We start from the raw sequence: 12,424 nt of genomic DNA on the forward strand, positions 1-12,424 counted from the left end.
CAGAAGTCTACGAGGAGACAATAGTAGCAGCGGATCGCAGCAACATTCATCCTGACACTCATACAGAGAGCGAAATGGGGGACGGGTTCTTGGAGGATCAGTCGGACTGCAGGAGTGATCTTGACTGGGCTGACATGGAACTGAAGATGGCCTACGAAGGACCTGATGGCTCCATGACCCCAATGACCGAGGCAAGTTGGATGGATGGCTCTCTTACTCCATCGTCTTGCCCTGGAACCCCAGATGCCCAGATGGACCTTCCCATGCTGCATACGGCTGGCACAATGGACAGGATCTCAGCCTCTGGACACGTACGGATAGGACTGCAATGCTTGTTGATTGGAATGCTGTGGAATTTGGTTTGGAGTTTTTACAGACAAGTCTTGCAGTGGTTTGATTGCCAGCATGTAAATCAGGGGTGTCAAATCCTGCTCCTGGGGGGGCCACCTTCCTGCAGAGTTTAGCTTGAGCCAGCTAATCAAGGTCTTCAGCATTACTACAAACTTCCAGGCAAGTGTATTGGAGCTACAATGTGCAGGAAAGTGGCCATCCAGATACAAGATTGAACAAGCCTGATGTAATTAAAACCTGTTAGTCAGATGGATAAAAGTCATAATTGTTGCTCTACACCCTGAAATACTGAGTTATCCTTACTCTAATTATTTAGTTTTCACTCCATTTATGGTAAATTGTAATTGTAAGTACTTAAATGTTGCTGTGTGTGCGCTTGATAACCAGTGGTACTGGTGGTACCTTTGTGCACTTGATGATAAATAGTAACTTGATAACCAGTGCTAACCACCACCATGTATGCAAACGCCCAACTTTTTCATGCAAAATGATTTTGCACCTGGATTGCATCTGAATGCTTCCCTAGATCCCTGCTTGCCTTTATTAGTTTCTTTGAACAATAATCAATAATTCTTGAGTCATGTGGCATCTCAAGGAGTTTGTACTGCTGTCCCAGATCAAATCTGTGATTAGACGTACCAAGGAGATTCAAAACGTCCATCCCATGTACCGAGACGGCCTGATACGTAGGAAGATGGGCCCCCTCATTTTCCACAAGAGTAATTCCCAGGACCGGCTCATTGATGAACTGCAAGGCAAGCTGGGAATTGCCCGTAAGGATCGTCCAAAAAAGCAACAGCCAGATGACTGGCTCACAGAAGGCGTCATTGTCATGTCCAACCCCAAACGCTCACGGGAAGACCACAACACGGAGGTGGATAAGGTAGACGTGAAGGATCTACGGATTCAGCACATTCTTTTTCCACTCCATTCAATTCCTGTAAAATTATTTTGCTTAATTGCATTGACGTTTCTCTGTAATCACCTGCTTTTTTCTTCTTCATTCCTGCTTTCCATCTCTTTCTCTCTCTTCTTCTTTCTTATTGGTGTCGTCCTCTAGATAATCATACCTCCTGAGTCTCCTCTTCCTCAGAGGAAGGTGATCCCACCTCCCCAGTCTCCCCCCATCCCTCCCCCCCCCCCCCCCCCCTTGCCCCTATGCCGCCACCCCCACCACCTACCCCCTCCCCACCTCCTAGAGAGCCCACACCTCCTCCCCAGCCAACTCCACCTCCAGTTCCACCCAAGCCCCCGACCCCTGAACCTGTAAAAGTTCCTGCTCCCTCCCCAAAAGCCAACCCTCCACCCCAACCCACACCCACCCCACCGCCTGCCCCTGTGGCCCTGCCCAAAGTGCTGATGTCAGTTGGCTGCCAGACGGAGTATGACCCACTCTTCCCTCCGCTGCAGGTGCAGACATGCTGTCATTGGCTAAGCTTCTGTTTTACTGTCCTCTTCTAGAATAATCACAAAACTTCTATGGATTTGTAAATTTAATGTTGTATGCTTGAGCTTGGAGATGTTGTGTGTGTGTGTTTGTGTGTGCTCAGCCTCCTACCCTGGTCATAAATATTAGATTACATTAGATGCGCCCCAGGGAGAGTTTCAAACAAGAACTCGTTTAAGCCTTAAAAAGGCTTAAATTTAGTTGTATCAAATTTAAGGCCATTAATAAAGTCTTAACTCTTTCCCCTCCAGCATTTTTGAAAAAAGTTGCCAGTCACCGCCAGCGATTTTGATGATTTTCACTCAAATTTGATGGCCTCCAGAATATTTTTCTGTATGAATATTTGAATATGCAATACACCACAATAAAGATAAGAGCCTCTACTTTTAAACAAAAAAATCAGTTTTATTCTAGCTTAAAGCATTCTTTTTTTATCAACACTTGAATATAGGTAGGTTTCATAAAAATGCATATTTTGAGCAAAAAGGTGAGAAAATCTAATTTTTATCAAAAACTACATCTGGGTAATATTCAGTACGATTATCAAAGCATAAATCCAGTAAATCGCTTCCATCAATACCTCCAAAGCTTGCACAGACATCACTTCCTGGATCAACATTTTACTCTGTAACGTTATGCAGTTTTCATTTATATGCTGTCTATTGCTGATGATCGCATTATTTTTCATATGCATCTGTTTACATAAGAGATCACTCGTTTCTCCGTCCTGTACACATGTGTTTTTGTTCGGGAGGTTTTGTACTCGTTCAGAAGATGTGTAAAAGCGCTCCCTAGTGTATAACAGTGAAAACACAAAAAGCCGTAAAAACTCGTCTTTGGCGGGGAAGCGTTGTCTTCTATAAGACGAGATAACTCGTCAATGACGGGGAAAGGGTTAATTATCATTTCAAGAGGACTTGAAACAGTATTTATATAATTTTTTTTACCTCTAATTCACCACTATGTCCAACTGTCTTTGGGAGCGCGCACGGCATCCGGTGCGTGAGGTAGTTTATGTTAATGGGTGTGTTGATATCCAGCCGAAGAGCAATCAACCATAACTTCAGGCGAGCAGGCTCAGAAGTTGGGAATACGTGGAAAGTCACCACTCCCGAATGAGTTTGCGCGAGAGAACGTAATCTTTTAGTTTTAAGTCGGTTTGAACAATCCGGATAAGCGTAAGTAAGTACCATTTTGATTAGCCGTCGTACCTTCAATGACTGTGCACTGTGTAAACAATGAGTGACGTATACGTGCGAGAGATCACTTCCGGATCTTGCGTAAACTACGCCAGAGCGCGTACACACCTCACGCACCGGATGCCGTGCGCGCGCTCAAAGACAGTTGGACATAGTGCTGTATTAGAGGTAAAAAATTATATGAATACTCTTTGGTTTCTGGCACAAACCGATCGTTTCGTGTCTTTGGACATCAATGTGTCGTCACGAGCCGCAGGGTTTAATTTGGATTTGTCTGTGCATGTTTTTTTTTACTCTCATAGATTTTGTTACTATTGCCATGCATTATACGACTTTGCATGTGAAAATCAACCCATGTTGTTATGCTGCATACACGCAGTTGTAAATGTGAACTGGTGGATCAAGGACAGGTGGATTGTGGGTTGACTGGTGGATTAAGACAGTAAAATATATTTATATGTTATTTAATGAATATAATGGTTTGATAATAATTGTTTAAATTAATATAATAATTACTTTTGATTCATCAATTTTCTTAGCAATGGTTTAAAGGCTGAAATGTGAAGTTTATCAGTCTTTTAGTTTTTGTGAATACCTGTATCTGAACTGTAATGGTTTTTACAGTCATTTCACAGTGTAATGTTACCATAGACATTGCCCTACCTCAGGCATATGATATACATTTTATTTGTACAGGTCTTAAAAAAGGTCTTTAAAAGTCTTACATTTGAATTCTGCAGATACCTTGTGTATTGCTTAGGGGTGTAAATATTTGTTCTGAGAATGATGTGGTTGGTTTAGTTATTTTCTATATTATGTTGTTATTAGTGTCATGAAATCTTAAATACGCTAAACACCAGATTTTATATTTATGTGATCAAGAACTGTAACTTGAAAGAAATGAACATATTATTATAGTAATTACATAACCAATTCTGTTCCTTCAGAAACTGTCATCTTGTTGATTTGTTTAGGTGCTTGTGTTTTGTGCTTGTATTTTAATTATTTTTTGCATTGAAGATTTTTTTTATTCTTGATCTTTTGTTCTATCTCTCTTTAGATTATGGCCCAGGGGAAGGGTCCACAACCACAGGTTAATAAACTGGACAACATGCTGGGCAGTCTTCAGTCTGACCTCCACAAGCTGGGAGTGCAGACGGTTGCTAAGGGAGTGTGTGGCGCCTGCTGCAAACCCATTGTTGGCCAGGTGAGAGAGCCAGAGAGTTACACCACAAACATATAGGATTTTAGCTTTCAGCTAAGATTACATGCTGTGTTAGACACATCTAAACAAAGGATGCATGTGTGTGTGTGTTTCTGTACAGGTGGTAACTGCCATGGGGCGCACATGGCATCCAGAGCATTTTGTGTGCACACACTGCCAGGAGGAGATTGGTTCCAGAAACTTCTTTGAGAGGGAAGGACAGCCATACTGTGAGAGAGATTACCACCATTTATTCTCTCCGCGCTGCCATTACTGTAACGGACCCATACTGGATGTGAGAACAAACTTGACAGAATATGCACATTAAATATAATGTTTCCTCAGTCGATGCAATCTATATTTACATGTGGCCGGATTTGTGTTCAGTGTGAACAAAGCCAGTGTTTATTATGTCAGCCTGTGTATCCACTTATTTAGTGCCACTTACATTGTAAGTGATTATTGTTCCTGTGGTAATTGACAACCTGCTACAGATGATTAAATTGTTCTCACCTCACAGAAAGTGGTGACGGCGTTAGACAGGACGTGGCATCCTGAGCACTTTTTCTGTGCCCAGTGTGGGGCGTTCTTTGGTCCTGAAGGTGAGTAAGCACTTACAGAAGAGTCCAGTGGCTGCTGTCATCAAAGTACCCATATTTTGCTCATTTGCAAGTTTGTAATTTTATTTTTGGGGTCTGCTAGAATACATTTACATGTATTTACATTTTGCAGATTATTTATATGCACAAACAGCAACATTAAAAATCCAAAAAGCATAATAGATGCCCTTTAAACTTAAAAGAGCGACAAAACTAATACTGTAATTAAAAAGAACTCCGCACTCAAACTATGCTGGTTATATAATTTGTAATAAAATATAATGCAAAATAGAAATCTGAGACTTTTTGACGAAACTGTTGACCGCTTATCTCTTTTTTTGTTTGTATTAGTGAATACATCTTTGTTCTGTTTTTCAGGATTTCATGAGAAGGATGGAAAGGCGTACTGTCGTAAAGACTACTTCGACCTGTTTGCTCCTAAATGTGGCGGTTGTGCTCGTGCCATCCTGGAGAATTACATCTCTGCCCTGAGCGCCCTCTGGCATCCAGAGTGTTTTGTGTGCAGGGTGAGTATATGATAATAAAAGATTTCTCATTTTTTTTGAGTGGTCTGTTGCGTTAGTTTTGAATATGGGTCAAAGTCGTTAAGATCCGCGTCAAAAGAAATATACTAAAGTAGTTTTATGTCCATAGAAAGCACATTAAATATAAGTAAAGTGTCTATTAAGGTTTCAAATACAAAACCAAAAAAATTTGGTTGAAATAATGTTATATTGTCATTCAGTGTAACACAATATTTATGTGAAAATTCAAACAACATGCTTATTCTGACGTGTACACATTAAAATATATAAAAGAATAAGGGAGCATATTAAATTTGATTGCGTTTTATATGAGTAAAAAATTCTTACTGACCAATGTGAAAAACCTAGGATAGTGGCACATTTTTTTAATGTAAAATTACAACTAATTAGTATTTGGGGTGAAGGTAATTAATTAGTCTTTTGATATGTCATAAATTGATTTTTGTTGTAAATATGCCTGACAAGATTGTTACACTGAATGACATTTTAGTGGGTGTCTTCTGTAAATCAGGGAAGAATGTATGATATTTATTTTTTGCTTGGAAAAACAAAAACTAAATTGCCGTTAAATTAAAGAGAAAACTTTTTTTATTTTTTGGGGAAGAACAACAACAATTTAAAGCAGTATTACACTTATTGTTTTTATGCTTAAACCCTTTTTCGTCTTTGACCCATATACACTTGGTCAAAAGTTTGGAGTAATTTCATTTCGTTTGATTAAAAAATACAGTAAAAACAAATAATGTGAGCAGCAAATCAGCATATTAGAATGATTTCTGAAGGATCATGTGACACTGAAGACTGGAGGAATGATGCTGAAAAGTCAGCTTTGCATCATTTTTAAATTGTAAAAATATTTCACAATATTACTGTTTTTACTGTATTTTGAATTAAAAAAAATAAATGCTGCCTTAGTGAGCAGCAGAGACTTCTTGGCATAAAAATAAATAAGCATAATGAGGCGTTTATGAGTAGTCATGTGGTTTTGTTGTGTGTGTGTTTCAGGAGTGCTTCACACCCTTCGTCAACGGCAGTTTCTTCGAGCACGACGGTCAGCCGTACTGTGAGGTTCATTATCACTCCCGCCGCGGGTCGCTGTGTTCCGGCTGTCAGAAACCCATCACGGGCCGCTGCATCACAGCCATGGGCAAGAAGTTTCATCCTGAGCACTTTGTCTGTGCCTTCTGCCTCAAGCAGCTCAACAAGGGCACCTTCAAAGAGCAAAACGACAAGCCTTACTGCCAGGGCTGCTTCATCAAGCTCTTCAGCTAGAAAGATGCCTGACTGACAGAGAGAGAGTGTGAGTGTGAGTGTGAGTGTGAGTGTGTGTGTGTGTGTGTGTGGTTCAGGTTAATGTGTCTGTCTCTCGACATCCCCACATGACGTTGCTGGTCAGGTTAAAACGATGGTGCCATGAAACGTGCTCTCAAAAGCCAAGTTGTATTAGAGGAAAGTTCAGCTGAGACTGTAGAGTTTTTTTTGAGAAAGTGTGTGAATGTTTTCTGTTCACTGGATGAGCTGGAGAGAAACTGTTTGATGATGAGAACAGTTGAGGAGGGATGATAGGAACGTTTGAGACACAATCAACAGAAGGAAACGAAACCTCAGATAATTCAATGACTGGAAATCAAACGAATAACCAGCTGGAGCCAATAATTACTGGTGAATCTCATGAAAAAATGTCCAGGTCATATATTAGTCTGAAACCAAAAGGAAAGATAAGAAATCATATTTGGCATTAAAAACATTTAAGCCAGTTTAAGAATATATAAAAAAAATGTGACATTATTTTCAGAAATGTTTTTCCATTATTGTGTTAACCAAAAAATAATTCTCATTATAGTAATAAAATTGAGAAAATATACTGTCCGATAACATTTTATTATTATTATTTGTGTGGTTCAGGTTAATGTGTCTGTCTCTCGACATCCCCACATGACGTTGCTGGTCAGGTTAAAACGATGGTGCCATGAAACGTGCTCTCAAAAGCCAAGTTGTATTAGAGGAAAGTTCAGCTGAGACTAGAGTTTTTTTTGAGAAAGTGTGTGAATGTTTTCTGTTCACTGGATGAGCTGGAGAGAAACAGTTTGATGATGAGAACAGTTGAGGAGGGATGATAGGAACGTTTGAGACACAATCAACAGAAGGAAACGAAACATCAGATAATTCAATGACTGGAAATCAAACGAATAACCAGCTGGAGCCAATAATTACTGGTGAATCTCATGAAAAAATGTCCAGGTCATATATTAGTCTGAAACCAAAAGAAACGATAAGAAATCAAATTTGGCATTAAAAACATTTAAGCCAGTTTAAGAATATATAAAAAAAATGTGACATTATTTTCAGAAATGTTTTTCCAGAAAGTCTCAAGTGTCTTTTAATCATTTTAAAAGGTGAGTTTTGAAAACTCGTGTAGCTACGAAGGGGTGAATCGATGGAGACTTTCTTATATTTTTTAGAAACGGAAACAGAAGTGATTTTCAGATCAAGAATATTACATATATGCAGTCCCTGGTGTCTATCGGAACGGTCATGCCGGTCAACAAAGATTGCTAATATGATTCGTTGCATGCATTGGATAAATATACCAGCTCGTGTTTATTATATGAAAGCTTTTATATGACCCAATGTGCCAGAGATCTGTTGAGAAAACACTACTTGGAAAGTAGATACTTGTTCTGGTTTGTTTGATTAAATTCACTATGAATATGCCTTCTTTCATAACTCAATTGTAATAATCTGTCGCTATATGTGCCAAAAGAAGGTGCGGTGGAAATCATATGATATCCTAATGTGTTTTAATCACTCATTTACACTGGTCGAATGTTGTGCCTTTGTTCATTTTGAGATTTTCTATCATATTAATTGATCTGATGCTTTTCTATTTCTGTTCATCAGTCGTTATTTTAGTGTCCCTTTGCAAATATGATCATTTACCCAATGTGAAATCAGCTATGCATATTTTTTTCCCCCCTCTTGTAACACTGTCCCATTTTATTCTGTGAGTATTGGTTATTGTTTCAATTCATGCAATTATATACAAATAAATGTGGCGTTTTAATGCACGGAGTATTTTTCCCTCCTGATGTTGTTTATTATTAAATTAATATTTTTGCCTAGAATCTTTTAAATCTTTTTGGCTGTATCTAACAATTAAAGTCATATAACAATATCAGTGTTGACATAACCTGCTAAATATATATATATTCAATATTTTTGTAGCAAATTAGTTTTAATTTTCACATTTTGTGTGTAACTGTAGCCTAACGGTTTAATTTATGGGAAATCTTAATTTTCTCCCACATTGGATTGATTCCTATAATTGACGGCTAGATTTTGTTGTAGCTTTTTATTTATAAATACAACTTTAGAAAGGGAATAGACGGCTTAAAATGTTTGGTTATTGTATAGTTTTTCAGACCTATTGACATAAAAGCATATAACAGTATCACATTTTTGACGTAAACGGCTAAATATATGCATAATTGTTTTTGTACAGAATTAGGTTTAATTTTCTAAAATATTGCGATACTTTTGTGTGTAGCTGTAACCGTTTAATTTGTGGCAGATTTATTTATTTGTACTTTTTTAGTAAAAAATGTTTCTTTTATGCTAAAAACTTCATAAAATGGATAGACAATTTAAATAGATTTTTTGATTATTTACTTCACTGATAATTTGCTGAAAATGAGGGAAAAAATACTTTTATGCTTAAAAGTTGCGGGCCTGTTGAACGTTTGGTGCGCCTCCATTCCAGTTGGTGGCGGACATACAATATTTCGCCAATAAAATTTCAAGAAGAAGAAGAAGAACGTTTGCTGCGCCCACTAGAAGCGCTACGCAGAAGCACGTGGCCGAGGACGGTAATGACTCCGGAAGTGACGACTTAAATCCTTTCCAGATCGAGGCCGGCAAGATGGCGGCGGACACGCAGGTTGGTGTGATTCGATCCGTGTCTGCATGAACATTAAACGCTAACTTTTCTTCAGTATCTCACCACTTTCTTATGAGCTTTCAAAGAAGATGATGCATGATCTGCGAGAGCGTGATGTTCAGATACATTAGAAAACGCTGTGCGTGCGCGCTAGTGCGCGAAGGCGCATTAACAATGATAAACAGAACATTAATGATAGCACAGTTGCATAACACACATTTATTATGTTTGACAGACAACGAGACGTTTTTAAACGTGTCACCCACTTGTTTGTGCATCTGCTGATCTCAAACACACATTCACTTCAGACTAATAACAAGAAAGTGCCAGAAGTACCATGTTTCTGGACATGGTATCATGTTAAAGCCATGTTTGTTGTGTTTTTTTTTTTTTAATATAGCACTGTAATATCACAGCAAAAATGCTGTGTTACATAAAACTGATCAAACCTGATGCCATCACTTTGTGTAAGGAGTCACTTATGCAAAATGTAATCCATGCCTGAACTACTAATGTAAAGCCATAATGAATGAATATCCTTCTGTCAGTATATGATGCATTTAATCAGTCATTTTTATCGTCGTTTTAGGATAGTGGTGACTAATACAATGTCAACTCATGCTTTATTATAGTAACAATAAATGGAGTGATGAATATTGTGGTTGGTCACCGTGTTTACTATAGTGAACTGTAATATGATATCCAGATTTTGATTTGGTTGCATGTGTCTGATCCGCAGCGCTCCGCAAGCAGCGTCTGATGGCTGATATTTGTGTGTTTGCAGGGGCAGGTTTCAGACACACTGAAGAGATTCGCTGTGAAAGTCACGTCGTCCAGCGTTAAAGAGCGCAAAGAAATTCTTGAAGAGTTGAAGGAATGTGTGAAAGGAAAGGGTGAGCTTATCAGACTAAAGAAATAACTAATATAACACATGTTTTGTGTCCTGTGGACATTTTGAAGAGCGTTACGGTGACCAAATGTGACAAAACACCGTTAAAGCATCAATTGTTCACTATATTCCATGCCATTCCAAGTCATGCACTACCTTTTTTAATGGTTTTAAAGTCGGCTGTGCCCACCAAGACTACATTTATTTGATCAAAAATACAGTAAATATTATTACAATTCAAAACAACTGTTTTCTATTTGAATATATGTTAAAATGTAATTTATTTCTGTGATCAAAGCTGTATTTTCAGCATCATTCCTCCAGTCTTCAGTGTCACGTGATCTTCAGAAATCATTCTAATACACTGATCTCAAGACACATTTCTGATTATTATCAATGTTTAAAACAGTTGTGCTGCTTCATATCTTTTTGGAAACTGATCATTTTTTTTTTTAAATGATCAATAAATTGTTTATTTGAAATCAACCCTCTACATTGCGAGTAAATCACTCGCATATGCGACTACTGATCTCAAGACACATTTCTGATTATTATCAATGTTTAAAACAGTTGTGCTGCTTCATATCTTTTTGGAAACTGATCATTTTTTTTTTTAAATGATCAATAAATTGTTTATTTGAAATCAACCCTCTACATTGCGAGTAAATCACTCGCATATGCGACTAAATCTTACTCTGGGCGACTAAATAATGTCTAACATTAGCCATTGGCTAATAAATTCTTAGATTTTACACGCCAGTATGTGTGTGAGAGGCGTTCAACACGGATTTCCACTCGATAAACACGCTGACTGAGTGCTTGAGAGTTTTGCTCTCCGTCAAGCGATCTGTACTAGTTGGATGCGCTCAATGGATCATGTCATGTACTCGATGGATGCGCAGTATGTAGCACGCAGCGCACCTGTATCTGACGCACCGTAAACTAGAGTGAAGGCGCACGACTCGCCGTCGCTTTACTGATAGCGCTGTGTTTCTCACACATGCAAAGAGAGAGAGCGAGAGTCTTTCATACCACGCTGAATCGACGCGCTCCATGTAAACCATATTCTTTGTTGTATTTTCCTGTCAAAATAACAGAGTTAATTTAGAATTATTCAGCTTTTAAGAACAAGCAGAAGATACAGTGGGTACAGAAAGTATTCAGACCCCCTTACATTTTTCACTCTGTTATATTGCAGCCATTTGCTAAAATCATTTAAGTTAATTTTTTTTCCTCATTAATGTACACACAGCACCCCATATTGACAGAAAAACACAGAATTGTTGACATTTTTGCAGATTTATTAAAAAAAAAAAACTGAAATATCACATGGTCCTAAGTATTCAGACCCTTTGCTCAGTATTTAGTAGAAGCACCCTTTTGATCGAATACAGCCATGAGTCTTTTTGGGAAAGATGCAACAAGTTTGTCACACCTGGATTTGGGGATCCTCTGCCATCCCTCCTTGCAGATCCTCTCCAGTTCTGTCAGATTGGATGGTAAACGTTGGTGGACAGACATTTTTAGGTCTCTCCAGAGATGCTCAATTGGGTTTAAGTCAGGGCTCTGGCTGGGCCATTCAATTCCATTTTACAAAGATAAGCTGATTGGGTGGAATCATATGTGTGTGTGTGTGTGTGTGTACTTAACCATATTTTGGGGACAAAGTTTTTTTTTTTTATCTTTTGAAATGGTAAAAATGCAGAAACTTTTCTGTGAGGAGTAGGGTTAGGGGTGGGTTTAGGTTAAAAAGTGTATAACTTTCTGTATTTAAAAACAATAGAAGTCTATGTAATGCCCCCATTTAGATAGCTAAGTAAACGTGTGTGTGTAAAATAGTATATCAGTCTGGTGAGTAAACAAAAATATTTACTAGCCAATGGCGATTATATTGCCAAGGTGTGCGTAGAGGGTTGGAAATAGAAATCTTTTGTAACATTTTGCATGCCTTTACTGTCACTTTTGATCAATTTAGTGCCATTTTGTTGAACAGAAGTATTAATTTCTTTAAAGACAAAACTACTTTTGAGCAGTAGTGTCTGTTAACTCTGCATTCACACATGTGCATATTCAGTCAGATATGAGTTTGGAATGATGTGAAAGTGTAAATAACTTTCATTTGAACCCTCTAATGCTTTGTGGTTAAATTCTCTCCTCAGATCTTCCGGAGCCGGCCATTAAAGGACTGTGTAAGCTCTTCTATCTCACTCTGCACAGATACAGGTGAGTGTGAGCCGTTCCCTCTCCTCTGTC

At 38.3% G+C, this 12,424-nt stretch overlaps 2 protein-coding genes across 4 annotated transcripts in view; both read left to right on the forward strand.

The window, feature by feature from the left end:
- Window positions 1–7,096, forward strand: part of pxnb (paxillin b) — a 40,172-nt gene extending 33,076 nt beyond the window's left edge. For both annotated transcript variants that reach the window (XM_016234023.1, XM_016234024.1), the window contains exons 7-11: window positions 4,058–4,204; window positions 4,323–4,496; window positions 4,722–4,803; window positions 5,179–5,327; window positions 6,351–7,096. In XM_016234023.1, the coding sequence (XP_016089509.1) occupies window positions 4,058–4,204; window positions 4,323–4,496; window positions 4,722–4,803; window positions 5,179–5,327; window positions 6,351–6,617 (819 nt within the window). In that variant the 3' untranslated portion in view covers window positions 6,618–7,096. The remainder of the gene's footprint in view (window positions 1–4,057; window positions 4,205–4,322; window positions 4,497–4,721; window positions 4,804–5,178; window positions 5,328–6,350) is intronic.
- A 2,116-nt stretch (window positions 7,097–9,212) lies between these two features.
- Window positions 9,213–12,424, forward strand: part of LOC107552181 (eIF-2-alpha kinase activator GCN1-like) — a 69,820-nt gene continuing 66,608 nt past the window's right edge. For both annotated transcript variants that reach the window (XM_016234021.1, XM_016234022.1), the window contains exons 1-3: window positions 9,213–9,282; window positions 10,067–10,175; window positions 12,331–12,394. In XM_016234021.1, the coding sequence (XP_016089507.1) occupies window positions 9,265–9,282; window positions 10,067–10,175; window positions 12,331–12,394 (191 nt within the window). In that variant the 5' untranslated portion in view covers window positions 9,213–9,264. The remainder of the gene's footprint in view (window positions 9,283–10,066; window positions 10,176–12,330; window positions 12,395–12,424) is intronic.

The sequence above is a fragment of the Sinocyclocheilus grahami genome, unplaced genomic scaffold, assembly GCF_001515645.1.
Source record: "Sinocyclocheilus grahami isolate Dianchi unplaced genomic scaffold, SAMN03320097.WGS_v1.1 scaffold442.1, whole genome shotgun sequence".
Lineage (NCBI taxonomy): Eukaryota > Metazoa > Chordata > Actinopteri > Cypriniformes > Cyprinidae > Sinocyclocheilus > Sinocyclocheilus grahami.